The 27,092-nt window shown below is 46.0% G+C and overlaps 1 protein-coding gene across 23 annotated transcripts in view; it reads right to left on the bottom strand.

The window, feature by feature from the left end:
- The window catches only part of FOXP1 (forkhead box P1), a 364,496-nt gene that overhangs the window by 130,558 nt on the left and 206,846 nt on the right, over positions 1–27,092 (bottom strand). Inside the window, exon 1 of one of the 23 annotated variants that reach the window (XM_072044471.1) lies at positions 13,004–13,051. The exons of the other annotated variants lie outside the window; for them this stretch is intronic. Coding sequence (XP_071900572.1) covers positions 13,004–13,036 — 33 coding nt within the window. The 5' untranslated portion in view covers positions 13,037–13,051. Of the gene's footprint in view, positions 1–13,003; positions 13,052–27,092 lie in introns of those variants that run through there. 23 annotated transcript variants of the gene reach the window in all.

Raw genomic sequence — 27,092 nt, 5'->3', positions numbered from 1 at the left:
AGTTTCCTCACTGAGAATTATTATTCGAAGAACCCAGAAACTAATGCTCTCTTACACTACAGTATTTTTGTCCAAATCTTCTGGAACGGATTATAAAATTGAAATGTAAGTAGGAACACAGCAGAGCTATATTTATAACACGAACGCTGCTCTCCAGCATCTGATCCATACACATGTGGATCCTCATTTCTATGCAATCCCTCTGCACACTCTAATGGGTACACTAGCTGCAGCCTCGTCATTAGGGAAAAAAAAAAAAAAGGCACCAAAAAGGAACTGACTCATCACCGAGAACAGTTCTGACAGCCCCTGCACACAGAGACCTGGCAGGAAGGTTGGAGCTGTTGGGTTCAGCGCTGCAAGTGCCGTGCCCTGAGCCCAGCGAGCGGCTGGGAACAACAGCACTGGGCAAACTGGGTGGACACGGGCTGCGGGCACAGCGGGTCGCTCTCCTGGTGCCCACAGAGCCCGGCTGCCCCGCACGGGCACGCTGCTCACGCTCTGGAGCCGCCGACGCCACGGGAAGCTGAGGAGTCCCCAGCCTCTGCCGTTCCTGCCACCAGCCACCCACAGGCGATGGATCAAAGGGGCTCCGGGAAGATAAGGGGAATCCATTTTAATTTCAAAACATGAAAATTCCGGCACGGGAGATCACTAAAAAGGATTAGTTCTGTTATGTTTCAGCGGTGTGTTGAAGGGGAATGTCGCGTTTTAAATATATATGCGTGTTTGTATTTATTTGAGCAAGCATTAGCAGTATAAAGCAACGCACGAGGAACATGGGATTATTTGTTAAAGTGGAAGGCAGAATCCTCTTTGTGAGAAACATCAAAGAAGCAGAACACATGCTGATGTTTAAGGAGAGTCTATGTCTAGTACAGAACATCGCAATTCAAAAATCACAAAACAAAACAAACAAAAAAAAAACTTGCTTTACTTTTTTTTTCTTAGAAGCAAACCTTGCATGGACTGCTGACCGGGAATTAGCCAGCGCTGCCAGCTGAAAGCACTGGTCATACAAACCACCAGCGAGTACCTGGATAAAAAATCCCATGCACAAATTGCACTGTCAGGATTACAGAAGTGGAAGCTTTTTGGGTGGAAATGCTTGCACCTCGTCAGTGCTAGGCCAGAAGGTAAAGGGGAACACATGCCACATGAAGCCCCAAAAGGAGTTAGGGGGCTGTTTTAAATGGATTCCTACGTGAACTGCTAGGGAAACACAGCTTGGCTTCCACGCAGTTGGTGTATGCAGGGAGGTGCTGAGGGTGCTGGGTGCCTGATGGAGCCTGCTGAGGGCACCCAGCCCCAAACCCTCCCCGAGCCGCTCCTGCTGGCAGCGCCGCACCAAGGACGTGCACGCCTGTGGGAGAAGGAGCACAAAGAGGGACAGAAAAGCTTCCTCTTGCAGCAGCCCTGCTGGTGCAGGTGTCCTCACAGGGATGTCCTCACAGCGATATCCTCACAGGGAGCCGGATCACCGCCTGGCAGTGGTGCTGGGCTCCTGCTTGCAGGGCGTGATGCTCGGCACGGCAGTGTCAGCACTGCAGAAAGCCTTTTGCCTCCTGGTCTCTGCCCCAGGGCTGGCACAAGCTGAGCATCACCCAGCTCTCCGCTAGCGGGTTTGATGGACTTCATCCAGTTCCTTGGGGACTGCTGCCCACATGGGGAAATCACCACTTGATGCTGGCACTCGAACTCAGCCCTATCCGCAGAGGTTCTCCAGGTGGAGACGTGAGGCCCGTGGCCGTGCCAACGTGCCCACGGTCCTTCAGCATCAGCTCCACGCAAGGCGAGAAAGGCTGACTTACAGGGCTAATTAAAACGTCTCCTCTGTTTGTGCTGAAACAAACAAACAAAAAAACCACCAAGAAAACCAATCCCAGGCACGAGCAACAAAAACAAAAGTAACAAAAAATCCCCTAACCCACCCTGCGGTGAACTTTGCTTCCTTTTTCTCGCCGTGCCGGTGACGTTCGCAGGAGAGCTGAGGGTAAAAGGGCATCGCTAACATGGCAGCTATTTAATTCCACCCGGCACATCCCCGAGACCTGTAACGAGCGCCTGCTTCCTACCCATCAGGCCATTAATCACCCAGACTCCTAAAAGGTTCAATTCATGTGCCCACTCAGAGAGCTCATGAGATGCCTGATAGTCATATGTCATTCGAGAAGGGAACAGAACTGTATTCTTTTCTGAACTGATGGAGCTCCTATTACCAAGAGACTCCCCCCCTTGGGAGCAACCAGAAGAGAGAAATGAAGGAGAGCTGACTCAAAGCTCTGCCTCGCGAACACACCGAATTGAGGCACCAGGGGAAGAGCCGTAGGGAATCTGCCCCTGCCTCCCTTTTCCCAGTAACCCGGGGAATCTGGGGATGGATTTGGAAAGCCATCAAAAATCTTCGTTCCATGGGATCCACCCTGGCCAGGGGGCTGCCCTGGGGCAAAGACTGCCCTGCTCCTCGGCTGAGAGCAGGGCAAAAACAAAGGAGGCTTTTGCCATCCTACAACTCGAGCCGGGCAGGATGGATGAACCTCGCTCCTCTCGGGGAGGGAAGGGACCCTGCAAGCACCGAGCTGACACCGACGTGCTGAGTGCATGCGTGTGTCCTCTGCACATCCATCACTTCAAAATCACAACCCTGATCTGCTCATTCCCCTAAATGCCCGGGGCCTGCCCAGCTGGGAGGCAGCCCCAGCACCTTGCCAGGCACAGCACCCCCAGGGCCAAGCCCAGAGGCGCTGGGGGTCCCGGTGCCGGGGGGAGCCGGGCTCTGCCCCAGCTCATGGCACGGCCACAGCGCGTCCCCACAGTGGGGTGAAGCACGACACGTGCATCGCCTGACAGTGCCATTTCCTGGAAATGACAACCGAAAATAAAAGGGTACCAAAAAGGGAAATACAAACTTTTGCAGCTTTAAAAAAAAATAAAAAAATACGGTCATATCTCTCAGCAGTTGGTGGAAAATCAAGAACAAACAAGCCTCCGTTTATCTTCGTGCTGGTTTTCTTCATTTAAATACTGCTCTAACAGATAAACTACGAGATAATGCAGACAAAAATATAAAAACCTAAAGATACCTCAGCAATTGTTTCGCATCACCATCAATTTTAGAACTGTTACCCACGTTCCTTTTTTTCGCCCCTGCAAAATTCAGCAGTGACACTTTTTTCCTCAAACTAGATAGCGAAGGCAAGTTTGAGCCAGGCGGGCACAGCCACAGCCACGCGGTGCTTTATCTTCCTCACTGGCACCTTTTGATCTCCGGGGCTTTGGGAACACTAAGCCGAACTGATCTCCTGCTGTAATTCATAATTACCGATTCACAGCATTTTTCAACGCTCCGTACGTCCCGGCCTGCTGCTTAGGAGTTAGCATACAACAGAAAAATGGGGAAATTTAGCAGCCAATTGAGATGTTTTCAAAAATTTTCCCCTTCTCCTGAGTGCTACAAAAACCACCTGGAGCTGCTGCTGGTACCGGAGAGCCAACCCCGGGACGTGGGGCATGCAACACCAGGAGCAGTGGTCATGAACAACAAACATAGGAGGAGTCCTGAGTGTTTAAAGGAAGAATTTGACACAGAAAAAAAAATTTCTCTGCTTGCTTACAGAGCATAACTAAGCTCCAACACTTGCTGGTCCTCTCCTCATTATAATCAGTGGATTTACAAATGGGTAAATCCTTGTAGTCAATTTTTGGTGCTGAAAACCAACAAACAGAAAAGAAAAAAGAAGTGCTCCTTTTAATCTTTACGCAGATGTAAGATACCTCCACGGAAACGGCTCAGTCCTTCACCTCTAGGTCCCACTTCTTAAGCTCATTCAATTCTTTTTCGCTAGGACGTCTCACCCAGCACGTTTCTCTGTTTTTCCTGCACACACATGCACGCTCCACGAAGGACAAAGGGAGGAAAGCATCCGAAACACCAACAGCCCACCAGCTACAGCCGACTAACGCCGCCCAACGCGTCCTCCAAAGCACCACGCGCACGGACAGACCAGTCCCAGCCCAAAATGCCCGCCCTAAATACTCCCCAGACTTTGGAGAAGTCCAGGCTCAGATCCACATCCACGTTTTGCATCTCAGGTTTGTATCTAAACTAAATAGAAGGATTCTCTTGACTTCTTCCAAAGAATAGTCTTTTAAGACATAAGACTCAAGAACCAATAAAAAAGGTAATTTAACAATATCTCTAGTGTGTCACCAATCATTTAAAGGGCCTTGAGGCTGCTGCATTCCCACTACAGTACAGTAGCTTTGCCACCCTGCTGGTTTTCAATTGACACCCTCTGTGTTGATATTTTTTTCCGACCGAAGCCTGATGGTGTGTTTTAAACTCGCCCCGACAGCTGATGTCCTCGGCCGGTGCCACCGCTGCGTCCCCGCGGCAGCAGGGCCAGGGCCGGGCTCCGATCTTCCTGAACCTACAGCAGTGGGGAAAGGGAACCTCAGCCCCATATCGGCCACGGTGCAAGCCTCAGAAAGGGGAACAACCTGAATTTAGATGGAAGAAGCCCAGGCGGTGCCCAGCAGCTCACCAGCCCTGCCTGCAGGGCCCCGTGGTGGGCACGGCTCCTTGTGCCGGGCTCCAGCATCACCTGCGGGTTCCTGCATGGCCATTACTCGGTCCAACCCCTCCGTCCTGCCCCACACCTTGCCCTTCTGACCCAGGTGTTAATTAACAGAAAAAGGAGACGGGGAGGAAGCGGGTGGACGACCACCTCTTAACGCACACTTACCTGCTGCAAGTGAAACGAATACTTGTAAAAAATAAACTCCTGCCGAAAGTTTGCCTCTGCAAATAGCCGCAGCACAGCGTGCCGCCCACTTCAGTAATAAGTTTTCAAATGGATAACTGCTAAATGAACGTATCTGCTAAAGGAATCAGGTTTTGTGCACTCCAAGGTTATGTGTTTAACAGGCTTCAATACTTCAATGAAAAATTGAGGTGGCAATGATTTGCAGACTAAATTAATGTTAAATACTTCAAAGAACTGGACAAACAAGTCAGCAGCAAAAATTTTATGGGTTCACTTCCTTCAAGGGAACTTAAAGAGCCAGCATTTTATTGCTGTGAATTCTAGTCACTCCTTTTACCCCTCAGCATCTGTTTGAAATATGTAGTAGACAATTGCTTTTTTGGCTCTGACTCAGGTGGTTGAAATACAGGACAAACAGACTACTGTATATAAGCTTTCCTCCAGCAATGAAAATTTTTATTAACTCTCTTGCATAGCAAACTCGGCTGCCTAGCTTCCAATCCCTATAGAATCATCAAGGAATGTGGCTAGTTATTAATTCTGGTGGTCAAGCGTGGGGTGGATACGTTGGGGCTTGTCTGCAGCGTGTAACCTCACATTGCAGGGAAAAAAAAAAAAAAAGAAAGTACAGAGGGAAGGAAAAAAATAAATGAGTTCTGTTTAGTTCATCATTCATATGTGTAAAATTCCAAGCTAAATACTAGCTCTGTGCATAAATATGTCAGCCTTGTCAGGAGCTCCAGCCAAAGAAAACACAGCGGTGGTGGAGGGGTGCAGAATTACCCTCAGAGCCATGAACTCGCCCCACCTTCAGTCACCGTGGCAAACGCGGGAGTTTTCGTGTGTAGGTGCTGCACAAAACCCACCTGCAAGCCCTGCTGAGAACCTCTCTGCTCACCCCACCCAGCTGAAGGGCCGGAGGAAAGAGAGAGCATGGATAAAGGTGTGTAAAACGGAAAGGAAGCCCTTGATCCCCGGGAGACCTGCTTTAGTTAAGGGGATGCCGGCCACTTGCAATCCCTGCGCTCGTTACTTGACTTCTGCATCCACGGCGCTACCTCTTTGTGCTTGTTCCACACTTACCACTTCTGCAAAGCTTTTGATCACCAAGCAACGATGAGAGATGGTTTCCAGCATTTAAAACTGTCTTTAAGTTGTGGTTATGGTCTAATTTGAGCAAATTTTTGGCCATTGTGGTGCGCTACAGGTTGCTTTGAGCCTTGCGTTGCATTTCTAGTGTCATAAATATCTAATAGCAGTGGTCAACGTTTTAAAATAAACACTTGCCACAACCTCCTTTTTATATTTTCTGTAGAAAAAAACTCCAACTGACTGACATCCCACTGCTCCGTAGCTACCACCCATTTCTGTATTTCTAGTGGATACTTAAATAGTAGGGTATTAAAGGGCTGGACTTTGTTTAAAGTTCCCCTTCGGTTTTGCTCTGTGTTTGAGAAACAAGGCAACAGCCTAGAGCCAGCAATCTACAATCTCTATTTGCTCAAGCCCATTTCCACTCCATCGAATTCAGAAGCTGCAGCGAGCCTGCACCCCAACACCACGGATCAGGGAACGCCACAGAGAGGTCCGATCCTCTCCGCTATTTGCGAGACCATCCCTGGGCAGAGCCAAAAGGCATCAACGATGGGATATCACACCATCCTCTACCACGACACATCCCCTGACACTGAATCTCCTGCTCTGGTACACCACAACACAAAGCACTGTCCCTGTACCGTTCCCAGGCCACCACCAGGTCGGTGTCTCCTTGACCGTTCATCTCTTTTCCATTTTCCCCAGGGGACAGCCCAGCGGAGGACGCTTCTCATCCCTTCCCTCCAACTGCAGTTGCTGAAGGAGCAGAACGCAGCTTGGCTCTCGTCCGTCCTGTTTCTTTCTGCTGCTAAAAAGCCGAGTTCCCTTCCAGCTCCCGCGCACCGTCCCTCCAGCAGCGCGGGCTCTCCGGCACCTCGCTTCATCTGGCGAGCACCCGCGGCGCTGCTGAACGTCAGCCAACGCAGGCAGCGCCCGTGAGCGCGCCGGCCGCCTCTCCAGCAGCTCCCTCGCACACCATGTGCTATTGCGAGCACCACATGTGGCTCCGAGGCGGTGGCCAAACAGCACCGACACCCGTCCCGAAGCGCTGCAGATGCGCAGCCGCACGGATAGGGGACTCCTGCAAGTCACCCGTGCCCAGGTCGCTCCTGGAAAGAAATTGCTCGCAGCTGGGATGCACTGGGACAAGGGATGCCAGGCCCTGAAGTCCTTAGGAGACCATCCCAAACCTTCTCTTGAAATGAAGCCTGCCGTGTGCTGGCTCTGGCCATTTGTCACCTCTCCCTTGAACCATTTATCCCAAACAGCCAGGGACACAAAGCCAGGGTGCCCCAAGCCGGCTGTGAGGTGCGCTCGGAGCACTGTGAAGCCTATGAGATATTTAGCAGCGAGCAGCCAACTTTTGTCACAATGCAGATAAGGGAAGGAAGCAGATGCAAAGTACCCTAGCATATAACTTGTGACCTTACTCAGTATATGAGATGGCAGGAAGCCCACTGAGATACACGATGGTCATTCAGACAGCCCCCAGCCAACCATTTCGTCCTTTCAATGCTGTACTTCAGAGGGATGCCCGTACATACCCAGATACTGTCCTGGATGCAGGACAATCCATAAACTTTCCAAGTAAACGAGCAGTATTTCTGCTTAAGCATTTCTGGTTTAGTCAATAGCATGACACGGCCCAGAGTGTGCCCCCCTGAGGTTTCCAGTCACCACAAAAGGCTCCCCCCCATCTCACCAGCTCCCCGGGCCCTCCCCGAGGTGCCTACACAAGTCCTATCACTGCTCTACAAAAAGTTGTGCTAATCTGTGTCTTAGGCAAATGAAACACTAAAGTGCCAGATTAAATACTTTACCTAACTAACTGCTCCTATATCCCATTTCATTGATGGGATGGGATATAGGAGCAGCTGGCAGAGAGACATGGCATGGCTGGACTATTGGCCTTATCAGCAGCCCTTAGCACGCACACCCGCTTCTGAAGGGCAGCAACGAGCTTCAGAATATCTCAAAATTGTGTTCCGGCACATATTTTCTAGCCCCTCCTTGAAAAACACAACCGATCTCTGAGAAACCTGCCTGCTTTGCTCATATTCTGCATAAAAACGTGGCCTTTTAATTTAAATGTTGCCACCTGTCATCATTATCCTTTTATTTTTGGTGCCTCTGCTCCTAATTGTCATTTCAAATGCAATGTGAATTCCCGCATGAAGCAGGCTGGGTGGCGGCTGGAATTTGGGACATGGGGCAGAACCGCGCCAGGAGCTGCCAAAGCAGCACACGGCCTCGGCTCGTTGCGTAACTTAATTAGACTTTCCCCGATAAAACGCCACCTTCGTACAAGAGACCCCAAATAACACGCGTTCCCTGAAATATCCGGAGTCTGATTCATCTGTTTTACTCCTGCCTTCTGCTGGCTTAGCACCACCAGCAACAGCAGCGGCGTTACACCAACGTGAAGCTGAAATAAATCCATGGAGAGACAGACACACTGCAAACACACAGAAATTAATGCGCTTTTCACTGCTCTCCGTGTACAAACACACAGGAAAAAATTTTTTTTCCCTTCCCTTCCTCTCTTTTTGCAAGTTCCTGGCTATCGCTCTGCAATGTAGATATTCCCATCATGCCTCGGTGCTTTGCAGCCCCATGATGCCCTCACTTTTGATTGTGTAGATGAAGTTGAAGTGCACAGGGTATTTACTGATCCAGTTATCTTGTTCTGTGACAGGCAGAATCAATCAATCAAGGGGCCAGCTTTATGCTTGCGTATTCCAGGCACATCTCCGCACTTCAGGATACGAGATCACAGTGTTATCCAGCCAAATTTGATCAACAAATGCAGTTCCCCTGTGCCACAGCAATCTCAGATGAAGATGTTATTATGTGGAACTGAGCAAAGTGATAAAGACAGTACAGAAAAAGGAGGAAAAGTCCAGCTGGACCTTTCTGACAGCCTCTATATACTAGGGCTGCAGCATCCCTTTTTCTGAGGCTGAGAAAAACAGCACATTCCCAAGGAGCTGTTGCAAAATGCTTTCTGGCCACCCTGTATCTGTTGGTACTGAATGAAAGCAACATTATGCCATGGACTTTGATACCATATTCTTAAATGATGGACAACAGATTTGAGCCCTCGCCACTGTATCGATGTTCATTTTTATAGCACACGATCCCATACTGCATTTTTCATCACTCTGCTGTGGACAAGCATAGCAAAACCTGAATGCCTGAAAGTGTATTTTAAAATGACAGCTGGCTTAAGCAACCTTTAAGGGTTTTTTGTTTGTTTGTTTCTTTGGTGGGCGTTTTGGTTAAAATCCTAGCTACAAAAATACAAACGTGAATGTGCAAATGTTCAAGTCTATCTCAAGGATAGTTGACACCATGCTTTTATTTTGCCAATAGCTTTTCACTTTGCTATTGCCCTACAGTTATTTTACATTATTTAATCCAAAATACCATCTTTTTGATTCTACCTTTCTTTGCATTTTAAATCTTTAATGGGAGCCTTTGGCAGTCCATGGGCACAATTATTAGATATCTGCAGAGAGAAATTGAAAAATTAATCATACTTTCCATTTTATATTTCTGTACTATACATAAAAATTATCTGGTCTTAAAGCTGCATTCTGTAGCCTTTCAGTATTCTCTCCCCAACATGGTAAATACTAGGCAAGAATCGGTGTATCTTACACTCAAATCTCTCTGGCTAAACAGTTATATGAGGAAGGCTGTGTTCTCTTTTCAAGTGCAAAATTTATTTCAGATCATTTTTCAATTAAAAGGCATCTGCTGCTACCACTTCTGTTATGCACTGCCTCACAATCAGTAAAAAGTACCCTAAACTAATCATATTGATGATACTGAAGTTGTTTATTACCCTTTTATGGGCTTGGGTACTTAAATTACAGTTTTCCACAACTGTATGCAAAATGGGTAACATAATCCTCGTGCAGTTTATTATAGAAACTGATATATGCATTAATCTGACCTTTGTCTAAATAGATCCCTAACCACAGGGAAAAAAAAAATCCAAAGGCATCTATCAGCGTGTGAGCAGGATCAAAACTGCTATATCTATTAACTTTGTTTTCCTTTCACTATTATTAAACTGGAAAGCAAAAATCAACTGGAAAATTATGCCATTTGGGTTCCCTTGTCATCATGTAGTAAGTATGAGAAATATATGTGCAATAGCCAAATGGCCAATAGACAAAACACCCACTCCAAGTGACGTACTGTTTTCCATACCACTCAGACAAAATCAAAACAACAGAGCTGTTGCAAACAAAAACAAAATAACATTTCCCATAAGCATTCCAGACAGAGAAAATTTACAGGAAAAGAAAGCTGGGAAAAGACCCAGAGCGACGCGAGTGTTTGTACCTCCAGCCATAAAACCCTTTGCTGCAGAGATGGTAAACAACAGCCGAACATTAAAAACACATAAAGGCTAACAATTGATTAATTGTCCAACTTTTTAGTTAAAGATTTACATCAGCAGCGAGGGCTCGGTGCTGGCACCCGCGCTGCTTTTGGCGGCGAGCTCGGTGCCCCCGGTTGGGGCAGCAGCAGCACAGGACCCAGGATTTTCACTGGGAAAAGAGCAGGATCCGAGCTGGCATGGGGAAAAGCCCCAGCGATAAAGCTGGGAGGGGAAAGTAAACAACCAGGTTGATTGCTTCGGAGCAGTCTGTTCTGCAGAGGCTTCAAGAAAATAAAAAGAAAATCCGGCTTTTTTTCTTTTTTTTTCTTGGAAAGTCCTTCCAAGTCTATGTGCAGCCTGGTGGAATAACAACTTGAAAAAGTGAAGATGTCGATTTTTTATAGCTGACTCACATTTATATAACTTTGTTAATGCATCTGCTCCCTGGAAGTTACAGTATCTGTGTTTAGCCCAGATACCTGCCCATAAATCGTGGCAGTGCGGTGAATATCAACAGCTGCATTTTACTATTGCAGCCAGTCAGTTTACAGTGTCTCCATCACAGCGAATTCTTGTCAGCTGCACTCTCGCTAACACAATTCCTATGTTTTGCCTGGCAGTAAATGGACGCTCCTGCCCCAGCATCATCTAAACAACTCTGTTAACATTTGCCCCCGAGCGTCTCTCTCTTTGTCCAGTCCCTGTCTTCTAACAGATGTCATCCAAGTCTAATCAAGCATAAAATGGTCATAAATATTTCTTTCTGGTAGATTTCACATTCGCATTTCATGCAGGGACATGATATTTTTCTGCTACCTCCAGGGAGTACCTAATGCAAAAACCAGTTACTTACATTCAAGGCTCATGTTCCTTTAGTAAAATGCAGCACATGTTCTCAGTTCAAAGACATAAAAAGGCACAAGACTTTATCTTCTTTTGTTTAACTGCCCCCTTTTTTTAATAACGTGTGCCACAGCTTCCATCTAGGTATGACATTGTCCTTTGCTTAGCAGGAAAACACACCGGCACATAATGCCCAATTCTGACTCTACAACCCTCCCGAGCACCAGCTATTTGGATTTTCCTCCTCCCGTACCTTAATTGTTGCTTTTTTGTCCTCGGCTATTTCATGTAACAAGCCACTCAAAGGATTCACAAGATAAGAAAGGCGCTTCTCTATTTCGGTTGATTTTATGCAAAATTTTGCAGCCTACCTCCTCATGGATTTTGTTCAAACAATTAAATGATTCCAGGGTACAAATTTAAGGTTCATGCCTATTTAACAGCTGATAAAGATCATCATGAGATATAAGCAATTTCCAGTATTTAAACTTCGATAATTCAGTCCAAACTACTCAGGATAATTAATTCTGACTTCTTAATGTTGGAATCATCAGAGAAATTATATTTATCTTCGGTAAACTTGGTAAATAGTTGTGTCAGAATGTAAAATAGAACTAACCCTGGATTATTCACAAAGCCATATGTCTTATTATTTTTTCCCCTGTTATGTTTGTCACAGCAGAAATATGACATCGCTATTTAAAGTGAACCAAACAACACTTAAGGATATAGATCACAACAGCGAAGCTGTTTTTTCCCTCCTCCTTCTCCACTGAGTCTAATATTTGATTACTGTTAGTCAAATCAAGCTTTCAGGCAAATAATCTCCATTTTTTAAGTTAATGAGATGTGGTCATGTCGACAACAGCTTGCAGAAACTTTTAATTCCAATTCCTGCAGGCTGTGCTGGCCTCTTTTACAGCAACCACTGTATGAATGAGTCAAATTTGCCAAAATGGCTTATGTAGACAAGTGCACACTTTAAAGAGGCACTAATTAAAAATACCCACTGGTATCATAATTTAAATACCATGAAAATAAACTGTAAAAGTAGCTCGGCTACAATCTTATGGCTTTCCTTAGAGCTCGTTTACTTTAACTAGATAGTGTTTTATTGCAGATGTACTCATAGCTAAAAACAATTTTTCGTCTTGGAGGAATTCGAGATTTTGATATAATTAAACAATTTATGTTAATATTTGTTTCACATAAGCTATTAAGCAAGCCCCCCAGAACAAGTGCTAATTGAGAAAGATGCAAAGAAGTAGAGTGCTGAAGTAAGCAGCAAATTTATACTGTTGATTTACTGCCCTATCTGCTACTTCCCCCCTCATTACGGCTCTCTTTCTTGCTCTCATTCTCCGCTATAAGGCTCCCAGCTGTACTGAATCCCATTAAAACACTTTCCTCGGTTGCTATTATCTACTGCTTTCCTTAAAAAAGGAAGAAGAGGAAAAGGGAGCAACAGAGGTGGAGCCTGGCATTATTCTCGATGCACTTCCCTGGCCACGACTTCTCCAAAATCCCTTTTGTCTTTCTGATTTTTTGGCAAGGAATGCAGGCAGCACAGCTGTAGTGTAACAAAAGCAGACATGAGATCAAAAAAAAAAAAAAAAAAGTTGGTGCTGAGAGGGTTAAACCTATTTAAGGGGTTAAATATGCAATTACCGCTGACTAAAACCAGAGAGACATATAGATAAATAGAAGAAATGAAGTCCCCAGGTTCCATTCAGAAGCCTTCATCACATTACTACCAGACAGAAAACTCTTTAAGTACCATTTTCAGATGTTAAATCATTGTTCGTGCAGCACATATTCTCACTATTCCTGGGGGAACAATATCTGAAGACAGCGTGCTAACAAATGCAATCCAGTAAACAGGCATTTTTCCTCTTGTTGTTAGTACCTTTGTGTTCCAGCTCCCAGCTCTGTCATCCATGCCTTCTCTCTGCTTTGAAGTTAAAGTACTGAATGAGCGTTGTCATCTATTATCCAGAGTGTGCATGTAGATTATAAATAAGAAATAAAAGTGACTTTCAGTACACTGCTTTTGCATTAGCAACTTGCCTTCTCTGTTACCTCCTCTGTCCTTCATACTTTGCTACCAACATTATATTAAAAACCTGACTTTAAGTGTTTCCTGCAGAATGAGAGACACATGCTGTAAAATATGTACACAGCAGAGACAAAAGTTTTATTGAAACAAACAAGTCTAGCAGTTGCACCAGGTTCACAAGTTCAGCTTCAATAGACTGTTTAACCCTTATCTGCAGATGTCCTTCAGGCTCCCGACACATTAATTGCATCCCTGGCTTCGTTTGCGTGCACGCCACTGAAAAGACGGAGCTATTAATTACACTGAAGTTTATTTACAGGGAGGGTCCTTTTCTACTATTGATCAATTATGTATTAATATTTCCCAGTGTAACAAGCTCACCGCATCTCTCGTTTTAAGGCCCAAACAAACGCTGCTCAAAGGGGGCACAGCGCTGACCTCTTCCAACTCGATCTGCTCGGACCTGGGCAGAAAACTGCTCTCCCTGAATGTGCTGCGTTACCAACTCTGGGAGGTTTCTCCCTTTGCTTCATCTAAAGAAACACACGAGCCAAGACACTCAGTGCTTTCAGTTACTGTGGTAAAACCCCTAAATCTTCCCTCTGCCTTCCCTGGGCCACCGCCGGGCACGGGCGCGGAGAATTGGGGTCCCACCTACTCCCCTGATGAGCCGCTGCACAGCGTGGGGAAGAACAGCTACAGGGGAAATCCAAGCCTAGGAAAGTGAAACAAGGCTGAGGCCAAAGCTAGCTCTGCAGGATGACCTGAGAGGCACCAAAAGCCAGCTTCTAATAACACTAAATGCACTTCTAAATAACAACAGGTCTTTTACACCTAATAAATTGCTCACTCTTTACCCATTTTTGAGGAGCAAATCCATCCTTACACACCCTACTTCCCTCCACTCCTATGTTCAGCTCAAAATCCAGGCAGATGTTAACTTGCACGACATCTGTGTGGTTTCAGAGACCTGAAGCCCATCTGGGGAGGGAGTGGAAGCGGCTGGACGGGACACGCAGTGCCCTGTGTGCCAGCTGTGAAATGATGCTATCAGCCGAGCCTTCCTGAAAACAACATTTGTCCACACAGCTCCTGGCCTCTGCAGGTGGCAGCAGCTGCAGGGGGCAGAAGAGGAGCCCGTTGGCTCTTCTGGCTGGGCAGAAAACTTTGCAGTCCATCTGCAGCTCAGCAAGACCTGGGCAGGTAAGGAATCTGTGGGACAGGCGCAGAGGAGCTCTCCTTCCCTTCATCCCTCCAGGTGTCCTGCATCATTCCGCCTTTCATCCTCTTGGATAAACAGGAATGATATAAGGAGGCTCAGCACAGTCCGGTGATTTTCACCCAAACATATGGGAGCCAGCCCTTTCATAAAACGCTTTAGGTAAATGGTTCAAGTCCCTGTGAAGACCGGGGCATGGTGGTAATGATTTTCAAGGTCGCTGCCTACTGCCTGTCCCTGTAACATCACAAAAGAAAAATCAGATGGAGAAAAACAGACTAGAAGAAGAGGCACATATCCCTTCCTTCCTTCTACCAGGATAAGATGAAAATGTGATTGTGCTGAACAATCTTTCATTAGCAGATAGCACAGCTGCCAGCAGCTCCGATAGCCTGGAGAATGCTGTCCTGCTCCCCTTAGTGAAGGCAGCGGTGGTCGCGTGGTCTCTGGATGCAAGGCAAGGACCAGCAGTGCCATGCAGGTGTGATGGGCGTGCTGCTGAACCCTCCAGCACTGCAAGCCTGGGGTGCACCAGGGCACTTGAGCCCCTCCTGGTCTGGAAAAGCACCAAGTGTGGGGCCTCAACGCCTCTTAACCCTGGAGGAAGGGGCAGCACTTGTGGCCTTGGCATTCCAGATCCTGAGGGGCTTCTGGAGGCACAGCAATGACACACGACTGCGATGCAACCACCACCTCGACCGGCTGCACGGGGAGCATTGCTGTCAGAAATATGGCAAGGACCGAACGAGATGCTTGGAGCATAAATCTAAAGAAACGTCTACACAAAGGATTCTGTCGTGTATCTGCAACACACGCGAGTATTTCCTCCAGCACCGTCCTGGAGGTTGCTTTGCCCTGAGTGTCTCTGGCCTTAAAGGACCTCGCCAGCACCATGAGCCAGTGGTCGGCCTTCTGCTGATCCTCAATAGGAAGGTTTCAAGGGGCTTGAGAGGAACAAACTGGCGTTCCTCTCCAAGAAAGATGATCAATCCTTCAACGGCTAGCTGCTGTGTCACTAAAAAAAGCCGTGTCACATTACAGGATAGCATGCCAGAGATTTCCTGAAAAGCTGCTGTGGCTTTGTTTAGACACCGCGATCCCACACTGCTCCTGGAGGGCAGCCCCTGCCCACCACGCAGGAGGATTTTTACCTCGGGTAGGGGCTGGTTTTCCATGCACCTCCTGTCAACGAGACTGAAAGAACTGAAGTTGGGGTCCCTCATTCAGCAAGTCTGCCTCCTGCCCGAGGTTACCAACAGGAAAACGGCCCCAGCCCCACGAGCTCGTTTAACACCAGCTGCATCTTCCCAGCGCGAGGAGATCAGCTCCCAAAGACAAGAGCAGAGAAGGTGAAAAGCTGGTCTTAGGGAACACGAGAGCAGGTACGAGAGGGATTCTTTGCTGTCAAAGCACAATTTGTTGGCTCGTGATAAACCTGACCGGCTTCATACACCAAGGATCACAGGACATTAGCTGCTTTTACATGGCAACGTGGTGCAGAGGTTCCAGGTGGAACATTGTTTTATGCTGATCACGACAAAGCTCTCCGCAGCTTTGATAACGCTTGCACGGGGGCTTTTCATTCAAACTAATGAGTGATCCTGGCTGTCGGATGCCGAGCCATGCTCTTGATGCTTTCCAATGGTTCAGGCCCTAACTAGGAATCAATTCAGCCCGGAGAAACAAGAGCATTTACCCATCCAAGGGGGGCTGAGCGATGATCCTGTTCCCTGTGCTCTCCCCAGGCACACCTGAAAAGGCACGGTGACAAAGGAGCCCCACGTGTTGGCCAAGCACATCTCCTACCTGAGGGATGTCCCTGCTCTGCAGCAGCAGTCAGCTCACGCTGCCATCAGCATCAAACAGCTCAGACCCGACGGGCTCCTCGCTCAGCGCAGGCCTTTCGCTGCTCTGTTTTCCAACATCTGTTTCAGCGCCTGTCATCTCCCTGCTCTAAACAAATGCACTGCAGATGTCTTGTCTTGTGGACGACAGAGACTTGGCAAAGGCAGGAGCGGTGGCCTCCAAACGACAGAGGCAGGGTTATGGCAGTTGTTGTTGGGGGGTTCTGCCTGGCCTCTGTGCTCTGAACACGAAATGGGTTTTTAAGCACCCGCGCACCTTTACTCCTGCTCTGTCCTTCAGATTTTAGCGGCTGCCGAAGGACAGGGAGCAGGATGCAGACGGAGAGGCAGCCTAACCCAGAAACATGTGGCTCGAGTCTTCTCAGAAGATTTATCATTGACATATGCAATTAAACGGGAAGACACACTCATTTGCTCATCTTTTGCTCCAAGGACAATCTGATACAAGACGGGGAAGATGGAGGGACATGATGTGTGGTAAAGATAGACAGCTGAGACCAGATTCTGGCCTGAAAACAACAGAAGAGAGACTTCCTTGGGCTAAGATCGTGCTTCTGGAAGAACCAATCGATGAAATGAGATAGACACACATGTAGAAGAAAGAGGGATGGGTTACTGTGAGGGCTCTCCGGGCACATCCCTCCTGATGCATGCCTTTTACCCAAATCCTGTTTGAGCTGCCACCAGGAGAACCTGGTAACTCAGATCTCGAGTTTTAGATTTTTTGAGTCCCTGCAAACGCTTCTTGTTTGCAACTGCTTGAAGTTTGGGTGGGACGGGCTACATAGTTAATAAAATTCCTACAATCTCAGTTTTCCTTAGTGTAGTTAATCCATGCAATAGCTGCAAAGAGCCTGGAAGCAAAGTGCTGGCTGGCTGATGATCCAGGACAAAGTAGAGAAAGAGGAGTAACTGTCGGTAAAAAATGGGATGGCACTTAGTAAAGATGAATCTACGGCGCTGCAATTCAGCTGGAATACCCAAACTTTGCAAATGCAGCAAGGAAAACAACTAATTACACAGCACTTCTTCAGGAAAAAAGAAGTCTAGGGATTACAGTGGATCACAAGTTGAACATGAGTTAACGGGGTCATGCTGCTGCAAAAATAGCATGCACCACAGTCAGAGGCATAAACAGGAGCATCGCCTGCAAGTCAGGCACCGGGAAATTTGTTGTCTCCACTTGTTGCAGCAAGATGTCAGCTGCAGGATCGTGTCATCTGAGCACCACAAGTCAAGAGGAACACAGACTGCCTGCAGAGCCCAGAGGACAGTGACCAGAACGATCACAGGTCTGGAAAATACAAGTTACACGGTCAGAGCTAGGACTGCTGAGGTTCTGAGGAGGTGGAGAGCACAAACAGCATTCAGATGCTGTGATATGAAACAGGCTGCTGTGAAGAGGAAGGAGATGACCTGCTCACAGGCCTGTTCCAGGCTCCACAGGAGGTCAGAGGGTTTACCTGCAGGATAAGCATTTGGTCAGGCATTGGGAAGAAGCATCCTGATGGAAGCCCTGCCCTGATTTGAGATGTCGCCACTGCCCCCAGCGAGGCCGTCAGCCACTGCTGGGACAGTTCCTGCCGTGGGCTCTCGGTGCCCTGGGAAGGATCCCCAGAGGGGAACACAGCACACACTTCCCTGCCCCCAGGAAGAGGCCCATATTTCTGCTCGCACTTGATGAATCTTTGACATGCAGGCCTTATGACACAGCCTTGGTAGACCATATCTTTCCTTTATTATGCCGAGCAATTTTCCTTGTAATCAATTAAGAAAAAAAAGCAGGTGGTCAACGGGAACTCTGAAAAATAAAGCCCCTCTGCAAAGCAAACACCATACCTTTCAGAGCAAAGAAAATACTGTAAACAGAGCTAATCGCTGCTAAACCCCTATAATCCAGTCCTTGCCCAAGTTAAAAGGCTGGAACCAAGTGTAAAACACTTCAAAAAGCCTCCTCACTAACTGCAGGAATTGGTGAATCAGTTCTCAAGGAAAAGGAAGAACTATTTCAACTTCCCAAACCTTGCCACTCTGGGCGAAAGGGGCTCAGGCCTGCCGGGTGAGGCTGGGCTGGTGCACAGGGGGTCCTGTGCCACCCACCCAGGATGGATGCTCCACGTGCCAGGGGACATCAAGCCATCGGGGTGTCACCTCTGCACCATAAAGGAAGATTTGTCAGACAGCAAACAGCCTGCTTTTAGCTTCTCCATAAAATACCGACAGTTACCAGCCCTGCCTGCACCTTGCTGAGTGTTGCGTTCAATAATATTAACAGGCTCGTATTTACCGTACCCTAAAAGCTAACAATCCCATTGCCAGCACTAATTAAAAAGACAAGAAACCGAAAGGAGGCAGTGGATTAGTTCTTCGATATGGATTCACGCCTAGATTTAATAAAACCTGCTTTACTGTTATAACCCTACATTTGTTTCAGGAACACCATAAAAGATAAGCCTGCTTTTTGTTGTTTACTGGCTTGGAGGGTTTTTCTTTAGGACCTGTAATATAGCACTGGAGCTAGGGGAAGCAGCCCGTTTTCCCTCAGCTTCTGCTACCCAAGTAACAAGTCTGGAAGGACGGCTGGGAAGAAACCAGCACACCTACCCAGGGAGAGTAATTCTGGATAGGCGGGCAGGAGAAGGCAGGGTTATGGGGCTGGGCTGCAAGGACTGCTCCCTGGGACTGCACAGAAAGCATTTCACCCCCAGCCCAGTGCCACGGCCAGCTCTGCCGGCCGGTGGGAGGTTTTATGCACCGCAGGACGAAACCTACCAAGTAAAACACTGCACCTGCAGAGCCAGCGAGGGTATGATTAGTAAGGACACAGAGAGCAGGGCCTTATCCAGCCTCGTTGTCACAAATGTTGTAGGCTTTTCAACACAGTCTCCAGCAGATGCTGTCCATGCACACCTGTCTTTCTCTGAGCTGTAAGAGGAGGACTGGCACAGAATGAGCAGGTACACAATGTATACCATTACTTTGTTGTACCACAGCAGCAGCTCTACCCCAAACAGAGCTTTTCCTAGGAAAGATCAAATTTGTATCCAACACACCCTTTAAGTAGACACCAGAAAAAGTCTCCTGGGGACTGCTGAGACCACCTACAGAAGCTCTGCCATGCACAAGATCTCCATCCCGTTTTATTTCTCGCTGTTCCCGCAGGCCACTGGGTCCCACTGCTCCCCAACCAGCCCCATTTATCCTTCCATGTGTCTATCTGACCTTTCTCCTCCAATGAATCACTTAATTATGTGGAAACAAAACTCTGAAATGATGATGGTTTAAAAACACAAGTGCCCTATAGCTTCGTACCTGCGAGAGCAGCCAAAGCCCAGAGGCGTGGGGCTGCTGCTGGGTAAGGATGGCACCAGGTGCCAGGGACGAGCCACCCTCTGCCTTCGGAGCCTCCCAGTTTTTTAGCACACACCTGCCTGATTATTAAAATCAGGAGTAAAAAGCAGGAGTGTCAGACAGTCAGTGGTCCTACTGCATTATGCTAGCTCTTTCCTGGCTTTTTTTTTTTTTTTTTTTTGCTAACAGTGATAACAAAAAGGAAATTTAAAGGAAAACTTCATCCGACCGCATTAACAACTACCACATTCCTTTAGCTTGTGATCACTTTAATTCAAGCAGGCAAGACTTTTTTGCCCTTCCTTTCCTGCATTTAATTTCCAGGTAGAGTTTGTTAAAGCCTGAAATCCCACCTGAACTTTGGCAAGTCTTTGAAAAAAAAAAAAAAAAAAAAAAGAAAGAAAAAAACCCCATACACAAATATTTGGCTAAGCAACCCATAGCAAATTGCGTAATGCCAGTTAAAAGTTGTGTTTTTTAAGTATCAGCCCCAGAGGTTTTATCTGAAATAAAATCCTGATTACTTCAGATTCTGGAGGCAAACTGTGACCTTGCTCTGCATCTCCAAATTTGAAACATTTGTGTCCTGCCCCTCAATAATGATGTCTCTTGCTAGAAAAGAACAAAATCCTTTCAAAAGCATGCTTATTTCCTCTAATAGGGTAGGAAGGCCCAAAACAAGCCCCTAAGAATTAGTTCAGCCTTGAAGCTTGATCAAAGGAGGCTACCCAAAATGGGAAATACAATTCTTTATCAAGCAAAACTAACCCATCTCCAAGCATGCAAGCGTCTTCTGAGCACCCGTATGTCCGGCGATGTTCCTGCCTGTAACAATCCCAGCCCTCAACCCTTTACGATCACTAAATGAGAATCAAGATCGTGTCAGCACACAGAACACGAGAAATTATACCCACGTCTTGCATCACTCTCCTCCATGTGCCTGAGAGCATGCACCGCCGCCGAGGGCTGGGGGCGAACGGGAGGATTGTGCTGATGAGTTTTGCAACACGTTGCCAGATAGATTAAATACCCAAACTCTCCCCTGCCTTCTCTTTACAAGCCTTACTTGCAGGAGCCCAGAAAAAAAATCTTAAAAGAAAAAGAAGAAATATGATTAAAAATAAATTGAAAACCCCAACTTGTAATAAAGCTGGCACTGGCCCCAGGCTTCAGAAATGTCTGACACATGACACTGACTTTACAGACACTCTACAGATACAATACATGGCTTTTATAGGGGAAAAAAGGGGATATTTGCACTATTTAAAACAGGTTGCAAATACATTTTGTTTTGAAAATGCAGTGAGCCTGGCTAACAAATGCAGAACGAAGCAACAAAACAAGCAACACTCATCCTGCAAAACTGTCATTAGAGAATGTCGCTGTTTACACTCAGCATCCAAAAATTACCTTCTGCTAATTTTTTTTAATTAATGGGGTGCTATGCAGTTAAATAAACTCATGAAGAGTATTCACGAGTTTTGCGTTTTCCTTTGAATCCCAATCTTTATTTACAACATTGCTGTTATAAATTACAGCAGCACTGCTGATATTCTTTTCACTTGCTGTGATACCCACTGAAGCTCCACAGGATAAAGAACGGAACAGAGGGAACCGTGGCGCTTCATTCTGCTCTCATTTAAATCTATTTGAGTCAGACAAAACTCCACCAAAACCAACAGCCCCACTAGTGAAAATCAGCACAGTTCTGCTCGTAAGGCACTGCCGAGCAATCCCCTGCACACAACTCATGTTCCCAAATAAAGCTGAATTACTTTTAAAATGCCAGCAAAGCGTGCAACTTCTTGTTAGTTGGCAATTAATTAAACCTTAATTCAGCAAGGTGCTCGAGCACATTCCTGGGTTTACAGGCATGCGACGTACCCGGTGACCTCACTATGACGACCGATGTGCCCGCATTTAGGCACATGCCTCAGCATCTTGCGACATCACGGCCCCAACAGGGAAGTTTTGTGCGAATTAAAGTCTTCTTGTCACCGAAAGAGGCACGCTGCTGTTTAAGCTCGCCGTACCACAGGGCTGGTTGCACTGCTTGTTAGATAACCCCTAAGCCTGAAGATCAGTGGAGGAGGAACAGCCTCCAATAATTTAAATAACATCAATTATTAGAAATAGACTTTTAATTTGTAGCTGGTGTCTACCAAACGTCTTTCTCAGCAGGCACATGTGCTGGTTAAAAGCTTTGAAGCATTCCTTTGTGCAGCTTCCCTAAACAGAACTCCTGAATGTGTAACTTTTTTGCTTATGAGTAAGCATAAGCAAATACAGGGGTAGGGAGCACACCTACGAAAACAGCTGGGAACAAACATACCATTGCTGATTTTTTGCATGAGATGCAAGGTTAAAAAACAAACCAGCAAACATATTTCAGAAGCTACAGCTCTTCAAAGAGCCCGCAGAAACCTAAGCAATTACTACATGACTTTAAGTTACCAGTAAAAGCAACTGTTGTAGAAAAAAAAATAAATAAATACAGAAATAGACATCCCCAGTCTGAAGGTTTGGATGTGCACATAACCCAGGTGGATTCATGTCTAAGGGCCCGGCTTCTGCAGGTACCTGCTTGTACACGCACACACGACTGCAGAGCCCTGGGTGCCAATGTCAAGGTGCTCTGAGGACTCAAGATTTATGCGGTTATTTGTAAAAGACCTTAGAAGCAAAATAAAACAAAACCAAGGCAAAAAAATGTATCTCAGCAAGTGCAACAAAGTGGTAGTTTCCCCTTACCCTTCAGCACTTAGAGAAGATTCAAGGCTTGTTGATGTCAATAAGTAGTTATAACAAAGGCATTAGTAATAGTGAGGATAGAGAACGCCGCATGAATGTTCTCAGCATGGTTCATTGACAAGAGATCTAAAAATTGAATTATTAAGGAAAAAAATCATTGATTCTAAAATCCAGGCAAGGTAGCCAGCCTACGTTAAAACTTATTTAATTTTTCCAGCGCAGCTTCATTCCTAAGCTCTCAGAGCCACAGCTTTTCCATTGAAAAGCAAAAGACATTTTACGCACAATTTTCCCTCTACTAGAAAGAGGTATATTGTGCCCTTCAGTGAACATAAAATTGATATTATCATCTCTTAGTTTATATCTCACTACTTAACCTTCAGATTAAAAGTTATTAGATTTGAATGACTAAAAAGACATCATGTCACCTTCTGTTCAATGTTGGGAGATCGGAGAACTTGAGGGAAAAGTCTGCACGATAAAAACACCAAGTTACCAGGAGCATAAACTTCTTTTTCACGTTCTCTGATGAAACAGCACAAGCCCCACAAATGCAGCAGTCTTTTCACGACGCTGGGATCATCGATTATCAGTGTGCTACAACACAAAATCAGACCCTTTCCCAATAACCTGGATGCAGTTTAAACGACCCTCCCAAATGGCTCCTTCGATAGCAACAGCAGTTTAATAATTAGGCTTTATGTCTCTTTGGACAAAATGACTCAACATGGACGCTCCCTTAAAGTCTAACAAACAAATTTGGTCTAACCCAGTTATGTCAATATGAAACAAAGACTTTATCTAGGATCTGGTTTAGCAGTTTTGTTCTGAAGAGATAAGTCCACATCATGATCAATGGGACCATAAAACTCCTGATGCAGCTTGTAACCCTTCCCCACGGGTTTTTTGAAATAAGATGAAGCTCAGCAACTTATTTAAAATAATATCATAGCATTACTTTAATTTATACTGTGATACATTCAGAATTCTTTCCAGGCTTATCTTCTTTTTGATCTACCCAATTAAAGCAGCCTCTCAACAATACGCCAAACCCTCTGTTTCTCGTACATTCTCCTCCTCCTTGGACATGAACAAAATCTGAAGAAACCACAAATTCCCCCTGGAGTTTGCTTTCTCCAATCTAACACTTCACAGCTCAACATTTCGCAGAACATCTACTGCTAAAAAGGGCCAAACCGTGACATCTTCACATTGATACCACACACGCTGCAACTACAGTCGGTGAGACTAATCGTGAAGAAAGTGTTGACTTTGGTACAGACACCAGAACCTAGCCCGGATTTTTGATGTCTATGAAATGCTCTTTTTGTCTCCTGTACAGGAACAGCACTGAATTTTTCATTTGTATGCATTCACTGAATAAAAGCATAAAAAATACTAACAGGATGCACTAAAAATTGTATGTAATGCCATCTTTTTTTTTTTTCAAGGAAAAAAACTTTCCTTACTTTGTGGACAGAGAGCAAAAACAGTGTTTGTCTAAGCTCTTCTGAAAGTTCAAAACGACACTTCATAATTGCAGTGCAGTTCAGCTCAAAGACAAAAGCGAAGAAAAGAAACTTCCCTACAATTCTTTATATAAACTTCCTTCTTGTACCAGTTGCATTTCTATTGCTGTTCCAGTTTGTCATAAACACAGTCACCTTGTAACCCTTTTTATCAAGCAATCTATGCACCACCTAAGAGTACACTACACTTCATCAGACAAGCTATAGGTTTACATTATACAAACATTCCAATTCTGCCTGCTCAGCGCAGGTTGTCAATAAATGCAAGCAATTGCAAAACAGCAATGTGTGTTTTTTTCCTTGAGAGAACACTGATACGAGCCTGCCAGTTCTGCAAAATAAACTCTTTGCAATCTCTGTAGCTAATCTGTCAACAAATTACTATTAAAGTCATACCTCCTAAAAGTTGAAAAGCATTCTGGATTAGACAAAAGATACCGAGTTATATACTCGCGGGGCAGTACTTGAAGCTAGGGTATCAAAGTGGATCTCGCTATTGATGTGGAGAGGTTTGCATTTCTGCCACCGAGCAACGCAGCATTTGGTGTCTTGCTGCTCTACATCAGAATTCAACTTGATAATCATCCCCTTTGTTCAGTTCTCATTCTTATTTCTCTAACAACATGAAGAACACTTTAATGAATAGTCCCAAGGATACAAATAAATCATAATAAATAATACTTTATAAACTGAAAAAAAGAGAACCGACTAGAACTGAGGTATCAAGCCTTCTATTTGAGCAGACATCAGAAACCACTGAAGCAACTAATGCTGTGATCATGTATGTTAAAAGGCAGCTCGTCCCCATGAGCCTGTGTTTATCACTCCCCGGTAGCACGTCACCCCCTCATTACAGGCTTTCTGCCCCAGCTTCCCTCACTCAGCCTGACTCGTGGCTGACTCTGACACCCACTCGGCACCTCCCAGAGGTTTTCCACAACGCCCGAGAGCCATCTGATGCTGCCTGGAGCCCTGTTCCCACGTTTTCAGCCCTGTCGCTTGGTCCTGGTGCCGTGGGAGCAAGCTGCTGAGCCCTGCTGCCTGACCCCATGCCAAATGCCCGTTTCTGGTCCCTTTATGGGAAGCCTGATGGCCCAGGTGACCATCATGACAATTCCAGGTTTTCCAGGCAGGTCACCAAACCCCTGCCCACCCCACCAAATTCGGACATGACCCATTCACTCCTGCAAGGTGCCGACCCTCGGGAGGTGCCAAAATACCATGGGAAAGCTCTTCCCTTTTAGACTGATTTCTCCTACACGTATCTCTGTTTATTCACCTGCACCACAGACACACTGTCCCAGAGAAGCCACTTGTATTGCTTTTGCTCTCTTTGAGAACTATCTTCGTGATTACAAACACAAACATCCATTTGAGCTACGTGTCGTTACATCTAGAAGAACTGGTCTCCACATTTGCTACTCCCAACTTAACAGTAGCTTTTAGAAGACCCAAAATACTGAAATAATTTAGCATCCCTCTGTTTTCTTGCATGGCAGACTCACCCTGAGATGACACAGGAGTAATACTTGTCCTCTGAGTCCTCCCTGCACTTAGAACAAGTGAGTTCACACCGCGTGCTGCTCCTTCCAACACAGGAACATCTGCGGTGCTCCACAGTTTTCCATGCTAAAATATTTACAAGTTTGTAAACCCATTAAAACTTCCTAAAAAATGTGAAGCATTTGTTTTCCTTTCTCAAAGTAACAAAGCTATTAGTCCTCATAAATTCATAAATTTACCAAAAAATGAGAACCAAAACTCAGCACAGATGCTTCAGACGAGCCACTGCGAGCCCACGTCCCAGCGCTCAGCCCCGCTCAGCCCTGGAGTACATCGCTACCCACAACAGCCGAGCTCGAACTACCCGCCGCTGATTTTTTTTTTCAGACAAAACAAGTGCCAGGTGGCAAAAAGAAAAGATTTGAATGAAATGCTCTTAAGAAATAGCTGTTTAATTCAGAACTCATTCATTTGTATTGAAGAAGCGTTCTGTGGAACGCATTCTGTTAAGTGACCTGAGAGCATATGTTGTATATGGAGAAACATCTAAACATTATGCTCCATGTTGTATGTGTATCTGTAAATGCTTGCATTAGCTGTCTGAAAACAACGGGTTTTTCTTCTTTTCAGCATTTAAAAATATTTTCCAAACACAAAGATTGATATTTTTATGCTGGCTCTGGTTACCCTTTTGTTGTCATCTTTTTTTTTTCAATAAGTGTTTGAAACTTTGCAATCAACTTGCTCTTTAAAAGATAACTCCATGGAAAAGTTAGTCATCGAAACCAATTAAGAGCAGAATTCAAACGCAGAACATAAAGGTCTTTTAAGCACTTGGAGGAAAGCGAGCTAAGCAAACACGTTTGTTGTGCTGGCAGAAGAGAAATAAACTGGGGGCGACACGCGGAGCCAACTGCAGGCAACCCTGCCCCAGCTGTGCCGGGCACCAGGGCAGGGCTGAGGACCCGTTAGGAAGGAATCTCTGCCCCTCTGTAACCAAATGGGCGGCTGGTGAATGCCACAACGGGGTGGAAGGCAGCGAGAGCCCTCTGGGTGGCTACGGAAAGCAGCTGGGAGCAGGAGGGACGCAGCAGAGGGCTGTGCCCTGCTGCTGGGCCGTGCCCCGCAGCGTGCCCGGGTGCTCCCTCGGCTCCTCTCTGCTCAGAGTGGGCAGGGAGCAGCGCTGCTGGAAAATTCCATAGTGCTCCTATGGAAAAGGCAGTGTAATTAACTCGTTTTGATATGAAGCCTTTTTTAAGGAGAGACCTTTGTGCTGAACATATTTTACTGTTCCAATCCTCTTCCACTGTCCTATATTAATCAAAGCTGTAACCCCTGTTGTCTTTGCACTACGAATCAGAATGTGCCCCTGGCGAAGAATGAGGGAAAAGTCAACAGGAATTAAGTTTCAGTGCAACTGTTTACTCAACTGTGGCCTGCAGTTATTGAAATTTTATCCGTGGTTTTGTGTGACTACTGCAGTAATGAATTCAGCATGGCTGTGATTTTCTCACTGATGGTATTCTCACTTCAAGTAAAAACCTGTAGGATGAAAATGATTGAAACAACCCAAATCTATGCATTTAGTATCATCCATGTTTCTGACTTGTTTAATTACAGCAGCTTTCTGTCTTAGGTTGGCAAACGGGGTCCCTGGCTCCTCCACAAGCCCGCAGTTTGCTTTGTTTTTGAGTGCAGGTTTTTCTTCTCCACAACAACCT

This window comes from Anas platyrhynchos, chromosome 13 (genome assembly GCF_047663525.1).
Source record: "Anas platyrhynchos isolate ZD024472 breed Pekin duck chromosome 13, IASCAAS_PekinDuck_T2T, whole genome shotgun sequence".
Taxonomy (NCBI): domain Eukaryota; kingdom Metazoa; phylum Chordata; class Aves; order Anseriformes; family Anatidae; genus Anas; species Anas platyrhynchos.
This window is presented reverse-complemented; position numbering and strand designations above follow the sequence as displayed.